We start from the raw sequence: 27,898 nt of genomic DNA, 5'->3' as shown, positions 1-27,898 counted from the left end.
GGCATGATAAAAACGTGAAATGACAGAAGAGCAAAAGTTCTTTCAAATCATTAAGTCAGTGATTCTCAACCTTGTCTGCACACGGGGATCCTGGAGGGAAGCTCTGAACAATCGTGGGGCCTGGGCATTGGGATGCTGATATCATTGGTCTGGGTATAGCACGTGGGAGTTATAAAAACCCCCAGATGATTCTCATGTGCAGGCAGCGTGGAGACCCATTGTTCTAGGGGAAGCCACCAATTTGGAAACAAGGGAAATAAGAGTTAAAAGAGTCCATGATGACTTCTCGCTCTTACAGCTAGGGAAGGTCAGAGCCAGGACCCAATCATCGACTAAATGACGGTCATGAGCTCAGAACATCTGGAGCAAAAGAGGTGTTCTTCATAAATCAGAGAAAAACGCCAAGGAAATAGAAGGGAATCCAGACGAGAGATGCGGAAGTCAAAATTTCAAACAGAAAGTTCCCTCCCACAAGAAGGATGTCAAATGACAAGGAAATCTGTAGGAAGTAGCCCTTCTGCCTCTGCAATCACCAGCACCCGAAAGTCTTCATGACCTCATCATGCAGCAGCACACATCAGCCGCCCCACAACCTTCACATCGAAAGAGAAATAACATCTTCTCAAACCAGGGCAGGCCAGTAGGGATGGAAAGAAGTGGGCCTCAGTGGCCAAACCAATGGAACCGTGTGATTAACTTTGGGTGGGGAGGTGAGAGAAGGGAAGAAGTCAGGTTAGTTCCCTCCATCTTCAGGATGAAGAGTGCACGCAAGGTGGAGACAGCAAGTCTGGACAACCCAGTCAAGGAGCTCGCCTGTTGAAAGAGAGAAAGCAAAGATGAGGTGGAAGTGGATGAAGGGGGAAGAAACAGGTCTAAGCGTTCTGGGTTTGAGAGGAGCCTTAACTATATTTTACTAAGTGAAAGAACCAATATGAAAAGGCTACATACTATATGATTCCAATTAAATGATGAAGGGGTTAAAATAAGTGTCACCCAAATGTGCCACTTTGGCATGTACACTATTGTGAAGTGAAGGCACCTGAGACCCTGACTGCTCAAGAGAGACTTTACCCCTCCCCTTTACCTACCTAGAAAAAAATCTAAGTTGGGGTCTTTCCCAAAATAGGGGTTATTACCAGAGATACATTTTAAATGCGTCACCCATCTGTATGGCAGGGCAAACATCTAATTACCAAACACCTGCTCTTCTTACTGCCCTATGATTTGCCCTCCTCTACCTTAGAGCCCCAGGGCCCTGTCCCATTCCTTAGGCTCCAGGTGGCATACAGGCTTCATTTTACCTTTCTGTCTGGGTACCTCTTATGATTGTGGGGTTCCCTGACAAACAAAATTAAATTTGAGTTTCTCCTGTTAATCTGTCCCACATCAATGTAATTCTTAGGACAGTGAGAACAGCCTTGAAGGGCAGAGGAAAATTTTTCCTCCCCAGCAATGACAGTCTGGAAAACACCAAACTATGGACACAGTAAAAAAAATCAGCGGGTTACCAGGGGTCGGGGGGAGTAATGAATAGGCAGAGCTCAGAGGCTTTTTAAGGTGGTGAAAATACTCTATGATATCATAATGATGGACACGTCATCATACTTTTGCCCAAACCCTGAGAAAGTACATCACCAAGAATGAACCCTAAGGTAGCCTATGGACTTTGGGGGATGTGATGTGTCAGCACAGGTTCATCTTTGATGAAAAAAAAAATTCCTTTCTGGTAAATGATATTGATATAATGGGGGAGATTCTGCACCTGTGGGAGCATGGGACATGTGAGAAACATCTGTCCCTTCCTCTCAATGGTGTGTAAACCTCCAACTGCTCTAAAAAATTAAGTCTTTCCAAAAATTGGAAAAAAAAATCCTGACAGACAGGATCCAGTGAAGAGGAAGAGGTTGAAAGCATGGAAGAGAAGAAGGACACAAATGGTCCTGGAGGCAGCCAAGGAGGACGGGGTCCAGCAAATAGACAGGAGGATCCACCTTAGACACGAGACAGGGTTATGAGCACAGAGAAGGATAAAATGATGGACAGCAGTGCAGAAGGATCTAGAGATTGGATGGTGGAAGGCTGAGGGTCTCAGTACAATGGTGTGTATTTCTCCAAAGATCCCTGCTAAAAGGGAGATTTCTCTAAACAATTCAATTTCTTCATGCACTGCTCTGTGCACCCTGGCAGCAAGAACATGAAGAGAGCTATTTACAGATGACGACAAAGAGGGCAATCAAAGGTTTCCTTTCAAAACCCTAGCCCATGTGTAGTGATAACAGAAAGCCCCTAGAGAATAAGTAAAAATGCTAAACATGTCTGAGGAAAGTATGTGCCCTAAGGCATACAAAAACTAACCTGCTTTCATTATGGCTTAAAATAAATTAATCAAACAAAACAAAATAAGCTCTCCATGCCAAAGAGATCTTTGGCAAATATGTACTGTCAAATTTTTGGACTTCCACGATTAATCTAAAGGTCATTTTATCCCTATTTTCATTGGGGCACTTTCACAAAGTATTGTACTTACTACTAAAATAGGGCTGAGTGCTTCCAGATACTTCTCTCGAAGCACTTTGGTTTCATAGGACCCTCCCTGGCCATTCCTGGGCATTATAATGGCTACCGAATGGAGGAACGTTTTAAGCATTTTGCATAGGTTTTCAGACTTCTCAGTCTGTACCCTGCTGACTGGCATTCCAAATGGAAATAAAAAGAGACACAGAGATTTCAGCCTATTGCCCAGATGGATGACGACCAACAGCTGCCTCATGCAACCTCCTTCTTCCTCTTCCTTCCCTTCTCTCCCCTCACCCCCGCCACCTCTGTCTTCCCTAAATCCAGACTTCCACAACGCACTCCCTTTGTAGCCCTCTCACAGACGTCAGAGCCCAAGCAATCACTCCCCTCTACTTTCCCATGAGCCTCAGCTGCCGTCTGCCCCAGTTCTCTCAGGCACCACCACTCAGCACCCTGGCCTCAGTGTAGGTTTTTCTTTTTTGTAGACTTTACAGATTTATTGTAGAACATTTTCTGTGAAGTGGCGCTGAACGAACCCAGCAAACTTCCAGAACAAGGGAAATCTCTGAAGGTGATTAATGTCATTGGTTGGCATGTCAATGCAAATAAGACAAATAATGATTTTAGCATGCTGCAACTAGGAAGATAAATCACTGAACACTTCTGATTTTTATCTTCAGACTTTTCTACAGCATCACATAATAACATCACCTTCAGTCATGTTCCCTGAGGCAGCAAAAGTCTGCTATAATTTCAAAATAAGAAAGAGAAACAGCATTTCTTCACCAAACCCTGACCTAATACCCCCACCAGCCAGAATATAACATTAATAGAAATCCCTTCAAGTGGAAGTCATAAGCCAAAGTTATCCATAGAAAATATTTATTTAGAGTCAAAAATCAAAATATAACATATAAAAATTAACTCATACATTATTATGATAAAATCTGCCACATCCAGGACTAGGGCCCACTAGGCAAAGCAGCATTTTGTTAAGTATCTATTTACTTCAGATTTTACGGATCCACACACAAAATAAAGTCTGTTTAGTCAGCTACAGGCAGGTGTTAGTTCTTCTCCTCAGTCAGAGTTATTTAAAAGTGGGTTCCCCTTTCATTCTTTGTACCCCAGGATTTTGACCACAGCGTTCATCAGAAACCAGACACTGGCGAGTCACACATGCATATACCTGCCCCTGTTACCCTGCCTTGGAAGATTTTTTTCAGTGAGAGTCTCCCATCTTAGTAAATTATAAATTGTCTCACCTGCTTCTCTTTTGGCCTCTCCTGACCTTCTGCCATCATACGGACAATGGGTCAGGATGGTTCTGTTAACGCATTTGAAGGATATATGCCAATGCTTCTCTGAGACAGAAGGGTCAGTTCCCCCCATTTCAGCTGGAATGTGTCTTGCCAATGGGTTTCAGCCCGGGGCAAGTTTGCTATGGATTCAATGTGACCAAAGAAATTGACAGCAAAACATTCTTTGGGGTGAAAGGGTTTATTACCCCGCTCGTCCTCCCGGCGGTAGGTCGAGCACTAACATCTCTGCCTCCGCCCAGAGCTCCCTATATACTGCCATAATAGCTTATTGCCTAAAGGTGTGGAAGCGGTAGCCTAGCAACAGGCCAGTTACATCATCAGGTAGTTTAAGTTCAGTGAGGATCCTGGCCATAGGAACCCCAACTTCCCCACAAATGTCTATTAAGCTTTGTGTCTGGCAATAAAGAAATCCTACTGGCCAACTCAGAACATGCCTCATACGTATGAATCCCAAACACTTAAAGCCACACTTACAGTACCTTCTCTGAGTTCCCATTAAGCTTATAATCAGAACAATACAGGTGTGTATTCAATTGCCATTTACACTTACTTGGTCTCCCCAACAACATCTGTAAGCTGTGAGAAAAGGTATCATGATTTGGATCAAATGAGATCATGGATATATAAGCAAACTAAAAAGTGTTCTGCAAACTTAACATTGTTAATTTTATGATTTTACATTTCATGTGATATGATTTTGCACAATATGATTTCAAATCTCATGTTAAACATATAGCAGATGTTCAATAAATAGAAGTTGATTTATGCTTTTCAAAACCCCTGGTGGTATCTAGCAAAGACATGAAACCAAATCAACTATCTTTTATATATGCTAATGTGTAGCAGTTATTCCAAAGACAGACTTTTGTGGAAATTCAATGACTCAGTAATTTAGCCCAGGCCATTCTGAGTTTGGAGATGCCCACCTGCTCAGGACAGATGGCTAAGAAGGATTCTCTAAATATAATATAGCTGGTAGAAATAACTATGGGCTAATGAAGTTCAAAAAATGAAGAAAAAGGAAAGAACTTCAAGGCTGATTGAGTGCTTTAATCTTAATGTAATTTTAATAAAATTCTTAAATGAAAGGCATAATGGTAGGGGTTTCCTCTTTAATATATTTAGAAATTATAAGTAATATCTTAATAAAAGATAAAATTAAAAGGCTCTGGTCTCCCCATTGGTCTAGAGCAGGGCAAGATTCCTTAAAGTTCTAACCACTTAATTAGTGAATGTGAAAAATGCAAATCATTATCAATAATCTATGTGGTTAACTCTAAAGAAATAGGCTGCAATCTGAGGCAAGTTCCTAAAACTTTTCTTTCTGGCCACTGTCACTACTAGAAATATACACATTATATAAATCAATGCACTAATAAATGTTAAATAATCATTGATTCACTATTTATACTGTAACTATTACAATGAATTTTAATTGACTCCTGACAAAAAAAATATAATGGTATTAAAATAAGAAGAAGAGACCCATATTGAGATGGCAGAAGTGGTTAAGCCAGAAAAACTAAGGATAGTTAGAAAATTCTGGCAGCCAAGTGAGCTAATAAAAGAAATTGTACCAGTTTATCAGGTTAACAAACTTGCAAAACATGTGGCAAAAGGAAAAAAGAGCATCAAGTGATTTGGGCCCTAGAAAGGTGATGAAGGCATGTTGGTCAGTGGCACAGGAGTTTAGCACATCCTTTTATGAAAAAAGGATAAGAGTAGGGTGGAGGTAATAAGGAGTAAACTCATATGTACTGGATATGAACAGACTGTGTTCCAATTTTGTAACTTGTCTTCTCCTGTCTTCCACTTTCCCACCCTGGGAGGGAATGGATTAGAGACCAGAATAATATTTAGAAGTCAACCAGTCTCATAATGGTCTAGCCTTTGGCTGTGAGTAAACTCCCCCCAGCTGGTAACTCTGCCTGGGTACTTCTGAAATTCAGCTCAGTTGGAGGGCGTAAATGCTTTCTTTCAGTGAATGAACTTCCAGTGCAGGGTCTTCGCAGTGCACTGCTCTGCTCAGATCTGCTTGACAAGGTTGTTGCCAATAATAGGTGGCAAAGGTAACAGTGTCCAGTGTTAGCCAGAGATGAGGACAACAAACAAGAAAGGTGCGCCAAACATGTCACCCCCGGCTATGAGCATAGTCAAAGACCAGGACAAGACTAGTGTCCACACTTACTCCAAAACAACTCTCGTATCTAAATTAGTTGTTTTGTTGGATGTCATTTTATCAAAGATTGCTTAAAAAAGAACTGTCAGGATTGGGGTCTGATGACATGCTGTAACAAGATTAAGCCCATAGAGGGTTGTGAAACCTGAATCTGTTATAGAAATTATATTTGGTTCCTTGAGTCATTTCATAAAACTCTCCTATTAGCCAGATTTAGCATTTAATGATAGGGCAGGTTCTGGAATGTGGCCAGGACACTAGCATTAAAAGGATCTTTATCCCAACTGAAAGCTACTACACTGTGCATAGATGGAGGACTAGAAACAGCAATCTGCCCCCTCTCCCACCCCAGGCACCTCCCTCACTTTCCCTCTTTCTGAGAAATTAGAGGAGATCTGAAAGTAGTAGAGTTGCCACCAGTCCATGCCAGGACTTTGATGGTATGAAGTCTCTCTGTATGACTGTTCTTAGGCATGGTACCCAGTGATAAGAGTAGGTAACATTCACCAGGCACTTAGTATGCCAGGCACTGAGCTAAGCCTTCTCCATGTATTATCTCACTCAGTCCTCCGCACACACCAACGAGGTAGGCACTATTTCTATCGTTATTTGTGATTCAAGGCAGTGATGTCATTAATTCTACCCTCCTTCCTTTAGCCACGCCCTTGTCACTGTGTGACTTTGCAGTTTCCCCGCTCTGTCAGCCTGGACTGGCCTTGTGGCTTGCTTGAGCAACAGAATGTGAACATGACATTATGCCAGTTCTGAGCGTGGGCCTCAAGAGGCCTCATGTGGTTCTGCTTGCTCCCTCGTGCCTCTAATGTCACTAGAGAACACGCACAGGCTAGCCAGGGGGAAGGCAGTCAAACACCGGAGCACAGCCAAGTCATTCCAACCACCTCTGCCGAAGCCAGACTAGACCAGCCAACCCCTAGATGGTCAAGAAGCCCACTCGAAAGAACCAGAGCTGCTCGAGGGACCACTAATGGACTCCAGGTGCACAGGAAAACTGCTTTTCCTGGTGAAGGCCACCAAGGTTTCGTGACTGGTCGTTTCGAGGCACTACTGTAGCAGCAGCAATGTGTGCGCCATTTGTAAACAGGAAGAGAGAGGCACAAAGAGGTTAACTAGCTTGCCCATATTGATAAGGGTAGAGCTGGGCTATGAGATACTAGTAACTCTGAAGAAAATTGGATGTTAATTTCTATATAAGACCAATATTTTATAACTATGTCAAAAAGCCCTTTAAAACTTGAATCATTTTGGTTTGCCTTAATTCAGACAGGTCTTCAGCAAAGACCCAGAGAAACTGACACTGATATTATAGCTGATACCATCGACTAGACAAACAAAAACAGGGATGTGATAGCTAGAGAGAATAGCCTTCTTTTGCACGACTTGTGCCGAAGGGAGCTTTATCTTTATCTGTACAATGGCTGTACTGAGAACCACCCTTGTGAGTAGCCACATCTGCAAGAAAGGAAGAACCCCTCGGGATAAGGGCATTGCTATAATGCATGACACTGACTTTCATGTGACTTCTGCCACCAATGTTAGAGTTACATCTCATTTACTCAACCACTGAGAGAAACAGTGAGCGGGGGAGTTGGAGAATTTGAATATTAATGGCACTACATCAATTCAATTACCTTGGCTCACTAATGACGTGAACTCCTAGTGTATGGAGGTTGCAAGTTCAAACTCTACCACCACAATTGGACCCATGTGGGTACTTAAGTCTTCAGCACCAGCTGCAGCAGTATGGGGTAGGAGGAGAAAACTGCTCGGGGGATAAGAATTACTACTGGAATTGCTCACATGGAGCAGCTGAGAAAATTGGAAGACACTGTAGGTCATCAATGATACTACTTGGGGACATGAACAGTGTCTTTCCATAAAGGGAAAAAAGGTAAGTCACTAGAGTGCAGGAGAAATTAGTGAATGTTTTAAATACTAAGTAAAGTTTGAATTCTTCATTTAGTAAAGTCTAAATCTGAAGTATAATAAAAGATTTACTCCTCTTTAATTAGATTAACCTACTGCATACAGAATGTTTTAATGCCTAAGAGACCGTGACTTTCACTGTGCTTTGTGGGTACACCAAGACTCTCTTCTTGATCAAACTTTAGTCAGTTTCCTCTAAGTCCTCTTCTTGACTAGGTCTCAGCCTTAGCATGGGGCCTGCATAGCCCAGTTTTAGCAAGAATTCTGATAAGTTGGTTTAGAGAGAATTCCTTCACGCTTGATAGCTGAGCACCTTCCATATCTGATCAGATTTCCCATCCCTCACCCTTGATATCTAATCACCCTGGCCTGCCTTGAGCAAAAGTTCCCTTACCCCTAATGTCTCCTCTTAGTAATTTTGCATCCACTGAGCCCCCTTATACTGCTCGCTGGGCATAAATCCCAGCCATCTTTGCTCTTATTCAGAGTTGAACCTGATCTCAATCCCCTACTATAATAGTCTTGACATTTTTTACAATAGTCCTGAATAAAGTCATCCTTACCATCTTAACAAGTATCAGAATGTTTTTCTTTAACAGGGTTCACCCTATAACAAATGTACAGAAAATGTGAGGTAGCAGCAAAACCATGCCTATTGTCAGATATGACATACATGAATAAACATAGTTTGGGTACACACTGTCTACAATAAAATAAAATATGATTCAATACAGAAGAACTTACATCAGCCAAAATGCTCATATGGGAACACTGCACTTAATTTTCTAGAAACTACAGTTAATGCAGAAAGATGTATTGGGTTTGTTTTTGGGTTTTTGCGTTAACACCTAATAGAAAATTGTTCTGATGTACATGGATGGCCACCATTGTCTTAGTAACTAAACAATGGTAAACATTTTTAGAAAGCCTTTTTTGATGAGAAATCTTACAGAGCCTTGGGTCACCATTCCAGACATCAGGAATCAATCCTTTAGAGAAATATATGTACAAAATACTGGAAATTGAGCTCAGCATGTAGACTGAGCCAAAGACACACCTGGAAAAGTTGCTTTCAGATGAAATCTGATATCGGAATCAGTCTGTTTCTTATTGTTTCCCTCTTTTTTCTGAAAATTATATGAATGCAAAAATGCAATGTCAGCCAGTTTGATTTAAATTAAGCTTTTACTGTATTTGTCCTTAAAATATTGAAATACTAGAAGCAAAATCTATTCCAACTGTTTCCTATCTCTAAAATGCTAAGAGATAGGAAATGTATGCCTTTTATTTTTAGACGATCTTAATACTAGAATAAGTAACTTCCTGATAAGAGTGAACTAATTACAGGACAGGTCACTAAGAAGTCTCTCCATTAGGGTTTCCTTATTCTAGTTATAAAATTAGTGAAGATTCAAGTGTTTTTCAGAGAGAAATACGGGAATAAAACACGGGCTTAAAGCTAGATTGTCAAGGCTTGAACCATTTCTAAGCTCTATGACCTACAGCAATTCACTAAAACTCTCTGAGCCTCACTTACTTCCTCTGGAAAATGGGAACAACAATGGCAGTTACAGGACCATTAAGAGGATTAAATGAGTTCACACACTGAAAGCACTTAGAAGAGTGCAGACATCCAGTAGAACCTCAGTAAAAATCAGCTACTTTATTATCATTACCAGATTTTTAAAACACTATATCCTAACCACTGTGGTCACAGTAGGCCCATGCCTCTCCCCTTCCCATCACTGGGATCTTCACCTACCCTCCATGGACATATATATCATATCTGGGACATATACTCATATGTTACAGATAAAAATTATCATTAATAATAAGAAGGAAATGGAAGAGAAATACAGCAAGTGGTAACTTTAGACATCCCGCCTCCCCACATACACACTGCTAATCCTCTGTCCTGTCATTTAGTTATGAGCATAAATGTCGGGGCTTGTCACAATGGGACAAGAGCATCATCTCTATTTACAGCAACAATATAGGTGGATTTTCGGAGGAGCCCCACTTTCACATTCTGTGTATGACTTTCCACAAAAGCAACTTGTTAAATGTTTAGCTAATAAACTGTATTTTTAAATTAGACATGATCTTCTTCTAAAAATGATACAAAATTAAAGTTCTCTGATAGACAAGGTCCTGATTTTTGGCTCTGAAGATTCAAGGGATAGGGAGAGTGAGAACGTGTTAGTGTAAAAGGCACAAAATGGTATCCCCAGGACATAGTTTGGCCTCCAAAATATTGACCATGATCTAAAATGTGGAAGATTTCACATAAAAATCTGTATTTCTCACATCTCTCAGAAAACAACAAAACACCTAGAAACCTAGCAAGGTAGGCATGCTGCATGAACATAGCCTGAGCTAAATTCTAGACAGCACATTTATCCCTATTCACCTCTGTTGTGTCCCCAGACCCCAAGGCCAAGGGTGGGGGGTGATTACCATTCATCATTGTACTTGCCCTGACTTTTGCTGACACCTAGACAGCTGTGCTCTGTTATTTTGCTTAATGTTACTCCTTGTGAGGGTATGTGAGCTTAGAACTCCTGGCTTTCAACTTGACTGAATCCTTTGCACTTTTGAAGCATGAAAGATGCTTCACTTGCAGATGCTACACACCCAGTCCCTGAGCCACCAGGAACTAAAGTACTAACTGCAGAGAGGGGCCTGCAATTTGTCTCCTCCTCTGAAACTGGTATCCCAGAAAACATAAAACACCATCACCAAGTAGCAGCCTGACTCCAACATCCACGCCTATCCTCAGGCTAGGAATCCCAGTGTTACTGGAGCCCGTCCCCTCTGCTCTTAGAGCCCTTCCTGAAACTCAGATGGGCAGGGACCAATGGCCCTCTCCTCTGAAACCTGTCTGCTAGCACCGTCTGACCCAGGACCTGAGTCCTACCACACCGAACTTGAGGGCTCCATCTTCAGTTCTCATGAGGGGCACTGCCCAATATGGTAACCACATGTCCAGTACAGCAGCCACATGTGGCAACTGAACACTTGAAATGCGGCTACTCCACAGTGAGACATGCCATTAGTGTAAAAGACATGTGAGGTTTCAAAGACTTAGTATGAAATAAAGCATATAAACTATCACATTAATAATTTTTATATTAGTTACTTGTTAAAATTATATTTGGTTGAACAAAATATATGATTGTTAAAAAGAAAAAACCACAGGCCCCAAATGGTGTCACTTCTCCAAGGCCAAGTCACCAAAGCAGGGCTTGATACCGAACCTAATTGCAACTTCAATCTCTCCCAGAAATGTCATCGGTCAGGAATTTTCTAGTCAGCATCAATGAGGTCATCTGCACGTGAGCCGTCTTCATCCCCCAGAAGGAAGATGGCGTAAATCTGCATGATAAGACCCTCTGCTCTTCTCCCTAAGGGTTGGTGGCCTTGCTTGAAATAATCCTTTCTTTTCTTCTGCTAGTAACTTCTTGCCTCACCCTCCTTCTTATAAAAACCTTCCATTTTGTGCAACTCCCTGGAGTAGCTCTCTGCTTGCTAGAGGAGAGGCTGCCGGATTCATGACTTGCTTAAGGAAGCCAATTAGATTTTCAAATTCACTTGGTTGAATTTTGTTTTTCAATGTTACTAACATTAACTTCGCCTGTTCCCTTTTACTTTTTAATGAGGCCACTAGACAGTGTAAAGGACATATGTGGCTCATGTTTAAGTTCTATTAGATAGCACTACCTTAGGTCACCAAGACAATGGGTGTCCAGAGAGTTCTGGGACTGCCTCCTCTCACTCCACTGGCCTGTCCTCCAGCCAGCCCCACATGGGTTAAGGCCCATCCCACCATCTGAAAGCCTAGAGATTGTTCCGTATCGCCTCTGAGGGGGCTTTCTGTTGAAGAACTCTCCTTTTTTTCTGCACACTACTCTTCCCATTTCTAATTAAATCTGTAAAAGTCCCATAGGGAAGTGTGAGTGAATATGAGTGCAACTTCGTGTCTGTGTGCATATGCACACTTGCACACAGGAAGTCCTAAGTCACAACAGAGAACTGTGTTTTCCCCAGTAAAAAGGAAGAGGTCACTGGTAGGCTGTGGGGTGAGATGGGGGTTGTGCTTTCTCCTCCGCAAAAGATACCTCAGAATGAACTGTTCTCTCTCACCCTCCATAACAAAGAATGCCAAGCAGAGGCAGCGGCGTCAACCCCACCAGTAAGAGGCTATAGGAACAGCAGTACTGAGGAGAGGCGGGAAGCTCCCTAGAGAAGCCAAGGTACCAATTTTCAAAGGAAAACAAAACAGTTCGGGGCCGGGATGGGGAATCACGAAGAGGCCTGGAGGCCCCCACACAGTTTGGCACAGTCCATTAAAACCAATCTGAATCAGGAAAATTTTCAATTATCTGAAAATTGAAGTGGTTACACAAACTAATGCAAGTACTGGTGTCTGAGTCAAAGGCCTTCCCTGCCCACCTGAATCACCAGGGCTGGGTTTTTGGTGTACCTGCTTACAAACAAATGAAGTAAAGGCCTTGCTACTCTGAGTGTGGTCCCTGAACCAGCAGTATGGTGTCCCCTGAAGAGTCTGTTATGCAAATTCTGAGGTCCTACCCCAGACCTAAGTTAAAAAGATAGTTGTTAAAATGCAATTAGAGTTTGCATTTTAACAAGATCCTAAGGTGATTGCCATGCACCTTAAAGTTCTGAGAAGTACATGAAATTTAACCTTCTGACACTGTATTTATTTGCTTAACAATGTCCATAAAAACAATGGCAGCCTTCCTTCTGAGTTACAGGCTCTGGAATTTTTCCTGTTAGGGATTCTGTTTTTCTTTCAGGGGGGGTGCCGCTGGGGGCTGTAGCCAATAATACAGAATGTTTTTCAAGTAAATCAGTGGTTCCAGGTGGTTCTTGGATGGGAACCCTGTAACAAGGCTATAAAAAGCCAGATATTTCTCTTATAAGTTTCCATCTTAAGCATTCCCTGAGGCAAAAAGTTCAGGCATAAGGGAGGCAAATAATTTTATGTGAAATAGATGAGTATCTGTGAAACTATTACACTACTGCCATATCCCGTGTATATCAAAACAAGGGGAGAAAATGCCAGAATCAACTTTTAGAAAGTCACACCCTGACACATGAAAAAGGAACCAGAACTGAGAAAAACAAATTAATCCACATACCTTTCATATTACTTATAATTCTTCTACTGCCAAAGAAAAATTCCTGCTATACTTTTAAAAAAAAACCCTCCATTATCCCTTAATTGTTTTTACATCCAATTGTGATTATCTGACAAATTCTCAATCCATTAACTCCAAACAAGGAGTGAAAGAACACACAAAATGGAAATATCGAGTATTTTGAAATAGGGCATGAATTCTTCAGTGGAACTATTCACAAGAAGGGGACTTCCAGGTTCAAATATAAAGTTTCAAACTTGGCAGATAACTTTCCAAGTATCAGAAGACACCAAAAATCCAGGTAAATATACTTAGATTTATGGTATTCCAAAGCAAACTCAACATGTAATACACGGTTATGTATTACATATCAACACGCAATATCAACCAGTTGGTATCACGTAGCAGCATGTAATTCCAACATCTGCATTATCATGACTTAACAGACTTGATGTCTTTGCCTTTAGAGTCAGTGTTTACTGACCACCTGCATCCATGCTGCTCATATATCTGCATCTGACTAACTACAATGGATGGTCATTAGTAAAAGGGAGCAAAATATACCACATCCCTGCCTTAGGACTTCCTCACGACCTGTACCATGCGCCTACGATGCATTTCCCCCAGACAGCTGCTACGTCTGATTCTCTCACCTTTCAAATTTTTGCCAAATGTTATCCTCACAGTGAAGCTTTCCTTGACTATCCTGTTTAATCCTGCAACCTGTCCCATACACCCACACCTTCCAGCACTACCCTGATCTCCTTTTTCTTTTGTCCAGAGCTTTTATCATCTCCTAACACACTTGTTAATTCACGCACTGTGTTGACTTTTTATTGTCCGTCCCCACCCATTAGGATGTCAATTCAATGAGCTTAGGGATCTTTGTTTTGTTCCCTGCTGTATCCCAAGTGCCTATAACAGTTCCTGTCATATAATAGGTGTTCAAAAATATTTGTTGAATAGACGAATGAAACCAAACGTCACCTTTGATTAGGTGTACCTGGCTGTGCTACTGACGCCGTTGCAGCCATTACAAATAGCCATAGATCATAGGGACATGGAACTTTATTATATGACTCTTTCTACTTTTGTATATAGTTAGCAATTTCCAAAACAAAAGGATTTTTTTTAATTTATGAAAAAATAAAGACATAGGGTGTTTTCTGGGAAACAAATGCCACACTTCTCACGTTTTTAGAAACCAGTGTTTGTTAAGGAGAGGAGGAAAACATCTGCATCTTATTCCTGTTTCTAAGCCATCTAACAGTTGTTAAATGCATTGCAAACCACTTCACCTCTGGGTCTCCAGCTTCCCTCACCTCTGAAACAAAGAGGCCTACCGAGAAAACCTCCACTTTTTGTAATTACAGCAGTTCAAATATCTAATCATAAAATTATCTAAGCCCCTTTTTACTAAGCATGACTTCAACACATTTAACTTCTACCAGAAGAATTCTGACTCAAGGTGACATGATGTCACACTTTGTTTTCTCACCTCTAAATTTGCTTAATTTTCATGAGTACATCTAGGTTTGAGTTTGAGTTTTGAGTTAACATCGTACTGTAGGAGTATCTCTTTGAAGCAAAGCTCTTACCTAGATTCGTCGCTTGAAGGCTGACACTGGCCTGCTGCCCCTATCTGTGTCACATCTGCCATTGTTCTTACCAGGCAGGAAGCAGTACTTACCATCTTCTTCTTATCCTCCTGGAAGTGCACATCCACAAACATTTTTCCAACAACATATGGGAGGGCGCTTTCGATGAAGTTTACACATTTGTCCCACTGAGGTAACAAAGTTGTGGTGCCCTGGATTACCTGTGGGAGATCATTGATCCAGATTGAAGTTCATTTCAATAAAAACTATGGCTGAAAAAAATTCAAACCTGAAAACAGTCTACAAAACACTGCATATCCCAACTCACACACATGGGTCAGATCCCAGAGCCAAAGGTGAAAGCAGATGAAGAAACCACTTCTACTTGATCCAGTTATATTTAAAACTAAATGACAATATTTTGACAGTGGAAAATAACATATTTATCATTTCCTTCCAACTTTCCTCATGAAAAGGAGGATTGGAACAATGGCATAGCTTTTCTGCAGTTAGCAGGGACCTGAGGGAATGCTCTCCAAGTGTCCACACAGTCCTTAAAGTCTACAGAGAACTGAAGTTCTAGCAGGAAATGTCTAAAATCACGAGGTGATCAAAGGTCCTGCCCAGCGATGGTTCCCTTGCCCTGGGTAGGGCACTCACAAGGCCAAGGAGGGCACAGCCCACCATGAGCAATTCAGGAAGCATATTTACACTGTCACAGAAAAGAACACATCGGTAACCAAGGACAACACAGATGTAATGTTTTCCCCATCTGTCCCAATTAAACCATTTATAAACAAGCAAGGAGGTTCCAAAGCAGGTCGTGGCAGAGTCAAAGGTTTAGACTTAGTGATGAAAGCAAAGAAATAAATATTGTATAAACTGCCCTTGGAGGTTGGCATTTTGGAGTGCTCAAAATGCAAGGTGCAGGTGGCAGAGAGCGGGGGAGGCCCTGGGAATGGCGGCTGGAGGCACCCCATGCACAGTATCAGACCCAGATTGTTGGTACAGAGAGAATGGAATTCTACCTAAATTCATCTATGCATCCTCTGCTTTCTGGTAACACAACCCCTCTCAGAGGTAAGGAATGAATCTATTTTTAAAACCTCTGCAGAGAGCGTGCAACTGTCTTTGGCAATTCAATATTATATTTAGCACTTTACACTAAAGAAACATCCCCATATTTAACTTCAAATTTCCGCACACTACTGCTTCCACCTCTCTCTTACTCTCTTCATGGTGAGAGAAAAGCAGCTGGGTGGCATCTCTTATGTGATCCATAGGAGTTAAAAATATACACACACATACGTATCTATAATCTACTTGCTTTGCGGCTTAACCCTTTGATGTGACTTCATTATGTATAGTTGTTTTATGCTGTTCTTATAAAACTCAGTATCAGAGTGAGTTTACGGGCCAAAATGTATCCAAAACAATTGTTACTCCTCAAGAGCAATGGCCCACTGAGAATTTCTGCTCTTACCAGTTTCTCTAATAACTAAAATGTCTATTAAATGAAATTGTAGCTTACAAAATCTGTCACTCACTCAATTTCAAGTGAAGGAAAAACACAATATTTTTTAAAAGTCACAAAAGTCCTTAAAAATCCTTAAAATGAAAAAAAAGCCACAAAATCCTTACATTCTCTATTAGTGGGAGAAGTTCTCAGACAAAAGCCTCTGAAAAAGACACAAGAGTAACACCTCTGTAAGTTAAGAGGAAAACAAGTGAGAGAGAAGCAAAGATCAAAGAGCCAGGTGAGAGGGGAGAAGAAAAGTGTTTCAGGCAGTTGAGCCAGCTCGCAGAAAATGAAATTTTAAGCGTCTTTGGCCTAACAGAATTAAGATAAATTCAAAGATTGAATGAAGGCCAAAGTAAAATTAAAGACAAAACTCTGTTCCCAAATTAAAGGTGAAACTTTACCACCTGATACATATATTATGCATATTTTGAATATTCAGAATACTGATACAAACATATCACTAAGAAATAGCAAAACTATAATCACAGTGATGCAGTTTAAAACAGTGGGGGAAAGGGAGTGCTAACAGTGGGAGCATGAAAACGCTGAGATGGCCCCAAGTGTTGCCTGAAATAGTTTTACGCGCCTCCTCGAAGTAGAGCTCAAGTGTACTTCCCTGGGCATCAGGTTACCTCAATAAAAAGAAATAAAGCACACACACAGATACCAAAAAAAACAGAGCTCAGGCTACTAAACTCTCTCGGTCCAATCCCTCGAGATGGTTTTTAGTGGATTATTTAATATATGGACTGTTCCAGCAGGTGAAGTTATCCAGGATTGCGCAGGGGAGCAAATTTTGCCACCTCCAGCAAGATATGCCTCTTTGGCACAAGGATCATTTTACCCTGGTTATTTTTAAGAAACAGCAGACACAAGAGGAGCTCTGGAAATAGAAATTACTCTTTTGTAACAGACATTTACATGTATAAGGGAAATCCCATGTGTAAGGGCGTCTCTCTCTACCTGGAAGAAGAGGTAGATTCTAAATCTCTAGAAACCCTAATTAATGCAGAAGGCAAGGACTTGAATCCGCCTAACAACCTTACCCTTGGTTAACTTGCTTTGCCTGAAAACCTCCCAAAACTGACTCCCTGCACGCCCCCCACCCATTCAAACATCTTCTTTTGTCTCTAGCTGAAGATGGTATTTAAGCTGGTGGCTTCCGACATTCTGGGGAGTTGCTCAGCTTTCCTGGGTCTCTCCCAAGCAAACTGGAGGTTTTCATGTTACTGAACTTCTGTTTGATTTTCTCCTGTTAACCTGTCTTGTCAGGTTGATTTTTAGATCAGCCAGAAGAACCTTGAAAGGGAGAGGAAAAATTTTGCCCCAACAGATGTAACATTACAATCTTCTTTAAACTTACCCGTGAGAATTCTAGCCATCTATACTGAAAGCGCCTGCTAAGGTTTGGAATTCTGGAATAAACCATCCTCCACACCAAATAGTTGGCAATGGTCCTGTTAACAGAGAGAGTTGTATATTTATTGTATTTAGGTTGCTATCTGATGCTCTGTAGAACACCTTGGGAAAAACTGGGAGTCAAAGGGACTCCTTGCTCAGAAAAACCACAGAACTTGCACTTGCAAAATGACGTAAGATGACACAGTGTCAATAAGCTCAACCAAAACTGGCTTGCCTTCCACCACCTAATAGAAGAAACAAAGATTCTAGCCCCAGGCCTCAGCATGAGCATCTTGCTTTCCCTCTCAGGGCATGGGAGCTGCTGTTGCCCAGACTTTCATGTCTAGAAATGGTCAACACCTTCAAATCACTAGGTAACTGGATAAAATGCAGATGAAGTCTAACCTTTGGAAACAAATGAGCAATAATATATTGGCTGCTAGCAATTATCTAGGTTTGCACACTGGTTCTCTTCTTACGAGGTATGTAAGCTTGCTCAAGTCACTTAAGCTCACCGATTTTCTCTCTTTGTCATTGAGTAAGGGTGATCCCTACCTCACAGGATGATTGTGACGTTAAAATAAGTAACACAATGCTTGACAAAGAGTAATTTACAGTTTTTGTTGTCAATCACTTCCAAACATATGAACAATCGCATATGCTCATGCAATGTCCATTGTATGTATTTTTAAAAATCAGTTACATTTTGTCAAGTGTTGCCTTTTCCTATAAGCAAAGAGGCCCACATCTCAGAAGGATGTATGATCTGAATTAATTTCTAAATCAATAGTGGTGATGAATTTTTAATGACCCATCCCCTCCCAGCTGTGCCATTACCATGGTGACTAATACCACACATTCCTGAGCTGGCCCTGGGGTCAGCCCACCATGTGGGAGCAGTGTGACATGATGACGGTAAGTGGCCCATCAAGAACAGCCCACACTCGCATTTGCATGGCTTTAACCTAGTGGACGTACATGCTTAGCAGTTAAATATGTTTCAGCCCATATACCCAATATACGTATAGTTATTTATATAGAAATGCACTAATGGACTAACATATTAGAAATGCTTCAACAAATATAGAAATAGAACTTTCAAAAGATAATATGAAATACTTTTCAAGAGTCATTAGTTAATCCTTCAAATACAATTAGGGTTAATTCTTCAAAACACCTTATCCATGTAAGATTAGGTTAACACAATGAGGGTGGATATAAATCCACATTTCATATAGTCTTTGTGACTATTTCAAAACATTTTGACCATATCCTTGTCAGCTCTGGTTGGACTGCCATTGTTTTTACCTTGTCATCTGGCTAACCAAGAGTGCAAACTAGAGTGGGAGAAGGGCCACTTCTGACTTTTTCTTGCCATTCACTGCAGGCTTGCACTATTACTAAGAGCTTCAACTCCTGCTTCTCTGCAAGAATTCTTTAAGCCACTTGTTCATTTTGTAAGGATCAAGCCAGATAATACAGTTCATAAATCTACACATATATGTGTAAACAGCTTGAGGTTATTCTCAATATATTGAATGAAAACAAACCAGTGAGTGTGTGTGACACTGCCCTCCCTGTTGCATGCTACAGAGATCAAATGAAGAGTCCGTGGCCATCTATAGAACTCAATAAAGCCTTCTTATTTTTTCAATGGAAAAAATAAAGATATATAGAAGTTCTAAAATTTCAGACCCAGTGGATCTTGCTGAGATATGCACACTTCCCCTCAGAGACTACCGCTCTCATCAAGCCAAGTCTACGCTTGTCCACGCTCTTTGGAGACTACGATGATAAGCAGGTAGTTCCAGGTCATTCCTTTGGATCTTTTGAGTTCATATCGCTATACCTAAGCAGGACATGAAATGCCCACTGAGCACTCACTTTTGGCCAAGTATCATATCACTCCAGATTCCATGAAGTATGTAAAGAAATAAGAACCCAGCAGCTACATTTAGAGAACCTGAGAGTCTTGTTTGGGGACACAGGACTCACAGTCCAGCTTGCTCATATCATCAGCTTTGGAACTGACGTATACATGGTAAATACATAAGGGACCCTTCTATCATTTATTCACTGAGCACATCCTGAGCAACAGCTATGTACTGGAAGCTGTAGATGCGAGGGAGATGGAAAGGTGAGAAAGACACAGTCTCCGGTCTCCTGGAGCTTTTGGCTGAGCAGGAGAAACAAGGCAGTGCATAAATAATGATTTGGCCAACCCTAGCACCCACAAGTGTGTGCCAGACACTTCACCAGAAGAAGCACATACCTCAAAATGAGGGATAAGAATTGGCCTGGCAAGAGGGACGGCGCTTGGGCTATGCCTGAAGAACGCAAAGCTTAGGTGTAGGAAGCAAGAACATGAACTCTTGACAGGCCAAATACTGTAGGAATCCTAATTTATATGTTGGGGGGCATGGTGAGCAGGGTCTTCACTCACGGAGATGGGCAGAAAGGGGCAGCTACAGTGTAGAAGGCTCAGGCAGCATCCAGGGTGCAGTGTCAAAGGGGCAGAGCCAGGCCTGACCACAAGGTCTATATATTCTGCAACCTTAAAATACTGCTTTCTGGGTGTGAGAGCTGTGCTGGACCCACAGGTGCAGGTCAGAGGGAGGTCCACAGCCAGGAAACATGCTTACATGAATTCAAAAGATATTCCATCAAGGGGGCAGTGACGAGCCAGATTAACTGGGGAAGTGGTTACAATGGAGCCTGAGGGTGATGGTAGAAGAGGCACTGTGGTGGAAGCGTGCTGGGGTTTAGGGGTGTGGGCCTTTCCTGCTCCCTTGAAATCATACCACGTAAGGAATCTCACATTATCTATAAGCCCCAGAGCACTGCTGTAGGAGAGCTGTATTGTACCCATTTTACATAGTAACAAACTTGAGACCTAGGACCATTAAGTAATTCGTGATCACACACCTTCAATGGGTCTCCAATATAGTAGAATAACCTGGGGAGTTTTAAAAGTCCAGATGCCCAGGAAAATTCAAACCAATTAAATCAGAATCTCTAGGGTGAGACCCAATATAAGTATTGTTTTTAAACTCCCCACGTGCAGCCAACTTGGGAACCCGTGTGATAAGTGATGGAGGCTAGACCAGACCAAAGTATGCCTGCTGCTAAAGCTGTGTGCTTCTCCCCAGGCTACACGGTGACGAACTAACACCACTAATTCAGAAAAGACTTCCTGGCCAGCCACAGAGACCCCAAAACACACACTCCACAGAAATCTATGCATGCGAAGAAAGAATAGTGTGGGAGGCCTTCACAGGCAAGGCGTCATGAGGACGACAGCATCGCCACAAGACCTCTGCAAGCTGGAAGCCGGACCGTGGGGAAGCTCACTCAGCAAGACAGCGGCACTGATTGTTATAAATATACCGACAGACGGCCCGGGAGCACAGCTTTGGAGGGCTAATAGGGCCACACCAGGCGCAGGTCTGACCATAATGACCGAACCACTGCCACTTAATGCTCAGATACATCGCCACACACACAAAATCAGACTCAGCAACAGTCCTTGAAAATAACACATATCTTTTTTTTTTCAAAAACTATTATCAGCAGTATGATAATTTCCCCAAACGGCGATAAAGTAGAGGGAAAACAAAGCATCCCAGGAGAGACCCCACCATGAAGATAACATGAAATCATTTCCCAAAGCCTCTGACTGGAAAGAGTTTTTTTTTAAACAAGCTCTTGCTGTCCATTGTCAATTAGTGACAGCTTACATTTGTATTGCATTTAGGAGATCGTAAAGTTCCTCTTTGAATCCTTATGATGATGCCATGGGATGGTTATTATTATTATCCTCATTTTCAGATGAAGAAAACAAAGGTCAGAGGTCAAGGGACTTCCAAGTATGTGTCCCATCCAGAACATTTGGGTCTTCAGATTCCAGAGCTTGCATTTGCTTCTCTGAGTCAGACTACCTGAAGTGAGCCAAACAGGTTCTTCTCAAAGGTTCTCAAAGCCAAAGAGTTCTTCCTCAATCCTAGAGGCTGCCTAGAGGCAGTAGTTCCCAAAGCATTTCCCCAGACCAGCAGATTCAGCGTCACCTGAGAACTTGTCAGAAAATCCCTGTGCTTGGCCCAGACCTACTGAATCAAAAACTGGGGTGGGGCCCAGCAGGCAGTTTAAACAAGCCTGCCAGGGGGTTGCTGATGCTCCTTGGGTTTGAGAATCACTGGTCTAGGAAAACTCCATCTTCTCATCTTTCTGCACACTAAACTAGGACTTTCTAAATGCCAGGTCAGTGCTTCTTAAATGTTAATGTGTGTATGAAGACCCTGGGATCTTATTAAATCACAGATTCTGATTCAGTAGGTCAGGGGTGGAGCCTGCGATTCTGCATTTCCCATGAGCTCTCAGGCAAGGCCTCTACTGCTCTCAGTGGCCATACTTTCAACAGCAAGGCCCTAGATCACATGCAGCAGCGCTGAGCCCTGTAAGAGGTCCCATAGCAGCACTTTCCAGGTAAGCCTCTAGGAGCATCTGTCCAACAAGAATCAGCTCCTTTGAAAGTACACTGTGTTCACTTCATATGAAAATAAAACTGAAGACAGGAAAGACCACACAGGCTTGGCAAAATCTGCAAGGGTTTGCTCAGGCCAGCCTGCTAAAAAAATACTTCTAATGCAGATGATCTGCAGGAGGCCAGCCATGGCCAGGAGATGATCCCAAGTCAAATCTCTTTAACCCCCTTCCTCAGCGCCTCCTCCTCTCTCATTCTTGCTCCTCAGACCAAATCAGATGGTGAGTATCTGAGACAGGCTCAAGTCAGGGGACGCCTGCAGGGGGCACGGGGGGAAGAATGGGAGGGAAGTCTGCAGAGCCTTTCATTCAGTGATGTGCTAGTAAATGTTTCACAACCGGCTTGCCAAGAAACAAAAAATGTTATTTGTAGCATTTGCTGATTTTCATGATGTGAACATTCCCACCAGAGTTGATTTCAAACTATCCATGCGAGACTACTCAACATGGAGTTGGGAAGAGATGTGCAGACCTTGAGGGGCTCAGCAAAACACTGCATCCTCACCACAGCTCCACCTTGAACCCCAACTTCTTTTCCCCATAGGCAGCCTCCAGCTCATGCCTCCAAATGGCCCTGCCCTGGCCACCTACTCCCTTGAACTGCAAGGGTAAATGCAGTCTCTGGCACCACCTCCAGGGGACCTTGTCACTCTAATTTTGTGCCATGCACCACCTGCCAGTCAGTGCTGCTGTCCCCGCAGCCACTTAGTCAGACAGACGGCTCTAATCCCACCAGGCTGGCTAGGGGAATGATACAGGGGGGGAGGCAGCAGTCAAGAAATGAGCAGCTGATATCCAGGGTGGCTCTGTAACCCTGAAAATGGCAGGAGAGTTGTCGGTCCCCAAAACTAGTAGCAAAATATCTCTTTTCCATACATGGCCCTGTATGGAAAAAAGACAGGGCATAGAAATGAGGGTGACCATGACCCAGTTTAGAATGTCAGCTCTGCCTCCTCTTAGAGGTATATATTTGGACAAGTCACTTAACCTCAGCTTCTTCATCTGCAAAATGGGAAAAACATATAGTTATTTTAAGGATCACAGATAATTGTTAACCGTGTGGTGGTTAACATGAGTAAGTCTTCTAATGCAGTGGGTCCCCCAAGAAACTTAATCATAAGACTCCCGTGGGATCAGGAAAACTCTATTAACAATTGCATCAAAAAAGAATAAAATACCTAGGAATAAACCTAACCAAGGAGGTCAAAGACCTTTACTCCGAAAACTACAAGACACTCATGAGAGAAATTAAAGAAGACACCAACAAATGGAAATCTATCCTGTACTCTTAGGTGGGAAGAATTAATATTGTCAAAATGGCCATCCTGCCCAAAGCAATTTACAGATTCAATGCAATCCTTCTCAAAATACTAATAACATTCTTCAATGAACTAAAGCAAATAGTTCTAAAATTCATATGGAATCACAAAAGACCCTGAATAGCCAAAGAAATTCTGAGAAGGAAGAATAAAGCTGAGGGGATTATGCTCCCTAACTTCAAGCTCTACTACAAAGCCACAGTAATCAAAACAATTTGGTACCAGCACAGGGACAGACCAATAGGTCAATGGGTCATAGGAATAGACTAGAGAGCCCAGATATAAACCCAAGCATATATGATAATTAATATACAATAAAGGGGCCATGGATGTACAATGGGGAAATGACAGCCTCTTCAACAGCTGGTGTTGGCAAAACTGGACTGCTACATGTAAGAGAATGAAACTGGATTATTGTCTAACTCCATACCCAAAAGTAAACTCAAAATGGATCAAAGACCTGAATGTAAGTAATGAAACTATAAAACTCTTAGGAGAAAACATAGGCAAAAATCTCTTGGACATAAACATGAGCAACTTCTTCATGAACATATCTCCCTGGGCAAGGGAAACAAAAGCAAAAATGAACAAGTGGGACTATATCAAGCTGAAAAGCTTCTGTACAGCAAAGGACACCATCGGCAGAACAAAAATGCATCCTACAGTATGGGAGATTATTTCATAAATAACTTATCTGATAAGGGGTTAACAGCCAAAATATATAAAGAATTCACATGCCTCAACACCCAAAAAACAAATAACCCGATTAAAAAATGGGCAGAGGATCTGAATAGACAGTTCTCCAAAGAAGAAATTCAGATGGCCAACAGGCACATGAAAAGGTGCTCCACATCACTAATTATGAGAGAAATGCAATTAAAACCACAATGAGATACCACTTCACACCAGTTAGGATGGCCAGCATCCAAAAGATAATAAACAACAAATGCTGGTGAGGATGCGGAGAAAGGGGCACCCTCCTACACTGTTGGTGGGAATGTAAATTAGTTCCACATTGTGGAAAGCAATATGGAGGTTCCTCAAAAAGCTAAAAATCTAAGTACCATTTGACACAGGAATTCCACTCCTAGGAATTTATCCAAAGAAAACAAGATCCCCAATTTGAAAAGACATATGCACCCCTATGTTTATTGCTGCACTATTTACAATAGGCAAGATATGGATGCAACCTAAGTGTCTATCAATAAATGAATGGATGAAGATGTGGTACATATACACAATGGAACATTATTCAGCCATAAAAATAAAAGAAATCCTGCCATTTGCAACAACATGGATGGAGCTAGAGGGTATTATGCTCAGTGAAATAAGCCAGGCAGAGAAAGACAAATACCAAATGATTTCACTTATTTGTAGAGTATAAAAACAAAGCAAAACAGAAGGAACAAAATAGCGGTAGACTCAGAAACACAGAGAAGGAACTAGTGGTTACCAAGGGGGAGGGGTTGGGAAGTGTGGGGAGAGGAGGAAAAGGGATAAAGGGCCACAATAATTCACAATCACAATATAGGTTGGTCAGGAGGATAGTAGTACAGCACGGAGAATACAGTTAACAATTCTGTAACATCTCTGTATGTTGATAATGACCACACTGGAGGGGGTGAAGATTTAATAATATGGGTAACTGTTGAACCACTGTGTTGTATATTTGAAACCAACATAAGATTGTGTATCAATGGTAACTTAATAAAAAAAGTCTCTCCTGAGGTGCTTGTTAAAATACAGATTCCTGGGCCTCACCCTCACTCCACTGTATCAGCCTCCATAGAGGAGGTGCCTTGGAATCTCTAGTTTTACGAAGGGCTGAGAGGACCCTGCTGGCGTCACTGGTCCACGTAGCACACTTTGAATAGCAAGGTTCTATCCCACACAGTCAATCTTCACTTAGAAAATTTTCAGAGAATCACGGCTTATCTCTAAATGGTAGAATTTTGAGTGAAATTAATGTTTCTTCTCTCACTTTTCTGTATGTTTACTCTTCTGCACATTTTCCTCAATGAACACATATTGCTTGGATCATGACAAAATACCATCTTAAAAAAAACCACAGCTCTTCAAAGGTGTGTGTTTCCATAGGTGGGGAAGGATGCTACATTTTATTCCTAAGACTTTTGCGGGTGTCTTTTTTTTTTAACGTAACTCCTACCAACATACTGTTGTGTTAAGTCCAAATAAGAAATGTTATTTTTAATCGTGGCCTGGCAATTAGCCTAGTAAATTGTTTCTGTAAACTAATTGAACTTCCTGTGCTTCATTTTCTGTAGTCAAATCAGAATGGCTTCATGAAGACATAGAATTCTCTTTGTGGGTCATTGTTAAGTTTTCCTTGTTTTGTAGTGCTAACGTAGCAAAGCAACAAATTCTAAAGATTCTTTAAAATAAGAAAAACCTGACAGTTCCTGAAGTTGTTTCATTGGCACAATTTTTCTATGGCTCTCAGAGTAGTCTTACATCTTTTCAATATAGGTGTACTTCAGTTTATTGCCACAAAGTGACTTACTGGCTGAAAAGAAATCAGGTGGGAAAAGAGCAGCAGAAGACCAAGAATGAACTGGGGAAAAAAATAGATGTTCGTATAAAAATCACAGAAAATAACGTCATTATATAACTAGTTTCCAAAACTAGTAAACAATTTAGGCTTTCAGAGAGAAAAATATGGAGAAAAACCAGAAATAAGGGGTGGAAACACTGCATGTTTGTTGTTATCACAGCAAGTAAATTACCCGAGGATGCTTTTGGCCAATTCATCACAAAGGGGCACCATAATTTTCCCTAAGAGTCTTTTGATGCAACTTTTTAAAAAAACAATCTTCAAAGGATGTGAGAGGGAAGGTCTTATTATTTAAAAGGACAAACAAAAGTCACAGTCAAATGCACCAGAAAGCTCTTACTTTTTCCTCTCAGAGCCTAATATCCTAAATAAATCCTTAAAGTACTGTGGGACGCGAACCACCACGTTCTCTGAGGGCCCAATGTCTTTCAGGTCAGGGTAGAGTCTGACATCGATGACCTTCTTGATGTAGCCCAGCCAGTCAAACTGAGGAGAGAGAGAAAAGGAGTAAGGAACGTCTTTCGGGGAGCAAGCAAGGAGAAAGGCAAAGAGGAGGGCTTGAACATAATCCATTGCAATTTGTGATTTCAGACCAAATAATTAAAGATGCAACTGCTAAACTCTAGAAAATAAACGCCCAGACCCATTGCCTGAGTCCGAAATGGAACGTGTACTCTGTTCCATGTGTGCATGGAAAACATACCCAGGCCATAGGCACATTCGCTCCCCTGCCCCTCCAGCACTTTCCCTTCCTCCCCAACCCTCTCCTCCTCCATTCTCTCTTCCTTCCCCACCTTCCTCCATTCTGTGCTCTCTCCACCCCTTCCTCCCCTCCTCTCTGCTGCCATAGCATCCCTCCCCACCACTTGTGCCCCCTGCATTCTTCCCGCTCCCTCCCTTGCTCTGCATGCCTTCACACTCATGCCTGCCCACACCTACACACATACACACACACCCCAGTACATTACTGGTCTTTCCCTGGCTCAGCCTTCCTTACACAGACAACAGCAACAAAGGTGACATGTGTCCCCTCTTTGGAGCATCACTAGGTTGGCCTTTTTTAATTGGCTGCCCCCAAAGGCATTTCCAACCTTTCTTTTCCTCCCTTGCCTGCCTCCACTATTGAAATTGAAAGCCAGTTACTCACTTGTCCAGCCTCCCTTGTAGGTAGGGATGGCCACGTGACCCAATCCTACTAAATAATTAACAAAGGAAAAACATCTGGGAATATTCTGGAAAGCCTTTGGTTTTTCTGGGTAAAAGCATTAGACAAAGGCCTTCCCCCCTTCTTCCCACAGCTTCCTGATGGCAGATGGGACATATGGAGCGGTGGTAGCAACCTTGGAACTTTTAAGTTATTAAACATGTAAGAAGAGTGGAGTGGAAAGACAAACTTGGGTCTCTGACAAAATTTTTAAACAGCTAAGCCAACACCAACAGCCACCTATGTCCAGACATTTGTCATGTAAGAAAAATGAGCTTTAAGTTTTTAAGCTACTATTGGCAAGGTTTTCTGTTACCTATGGCAGAAAGCATCCCACTGCCCAGACAAGGGATATTTCATGTGATGATTGACAAAAATGATGGTAACCAAAAAGACTGATAGTAGGTTTTATAAAGCAAAAATATACATACAGATGAAATACAATGTATGTATATTGCAAAATGATCAGTTAAGATAAAATGTCCTGGGCTATTTTCACCAACCTGTGGAATCATAGCACTCAGCTGGGAAATATTCATTTTGTTGTACATAGCCTCACTCGTTCGGTTTTCATGTGGAATCATTATCTGTTGGAAAGAGACTTTGGTTATTTTCTCAA

The 27,898-nt window shown here is 41.8% G+C and overlaps 1 protein-coding gene across 1 annotated transcript in view; it reads right to left on the bottom strand.

The window, feature by feature from the left end:
• PHEX (phosphate regulating endopeptidase X-linked) overlaps positions 1-27,898 on the bottom strand; it is a 184,883-nt gene that overhangs the window by 95,901 nt on the left and 61,084 nt on the right. The window contains exons 8-11 of the mRNA XM_037020426.2: positions 27,783-27,866; positions 26,416-26,561; positions 17,608-17,701; positions 14,815-14,943 (exon numbers count right to left, since the gene is read on the bottom strand). Coding sequence (XP_036876321.2) covers positions 14,815-14,943; positions 17,608-17,701; positions 26,416-26,561; positions 27,783-27,866 — 453 coding nt within the window. The remainder of the gene's footprint in view (positions 1-14,814; positions 14,944-17,607; positions 17,702-26,415; positions 26,562-27,782; positions 27,867-27,898) is intronic.

This window comes from Manis javanica, chromosome X (assembly GCF_040802235.1).
Source record: "Manis javanica isolate MJ-LG chromosome X, MJ_LKY, whole genome shotgun sequence".
Classification (NCBI taxonomy): Eukaryota; Metazoa; Chordata; class Mammalia; order Pholidota; family Manidae; genus Manis; species Manis javanica.
The sequence above is the reverse complement of the archived record's forward strand: the minus strand, read 5'-3'. Positions and strand labels throughout refer to the sequence as shown.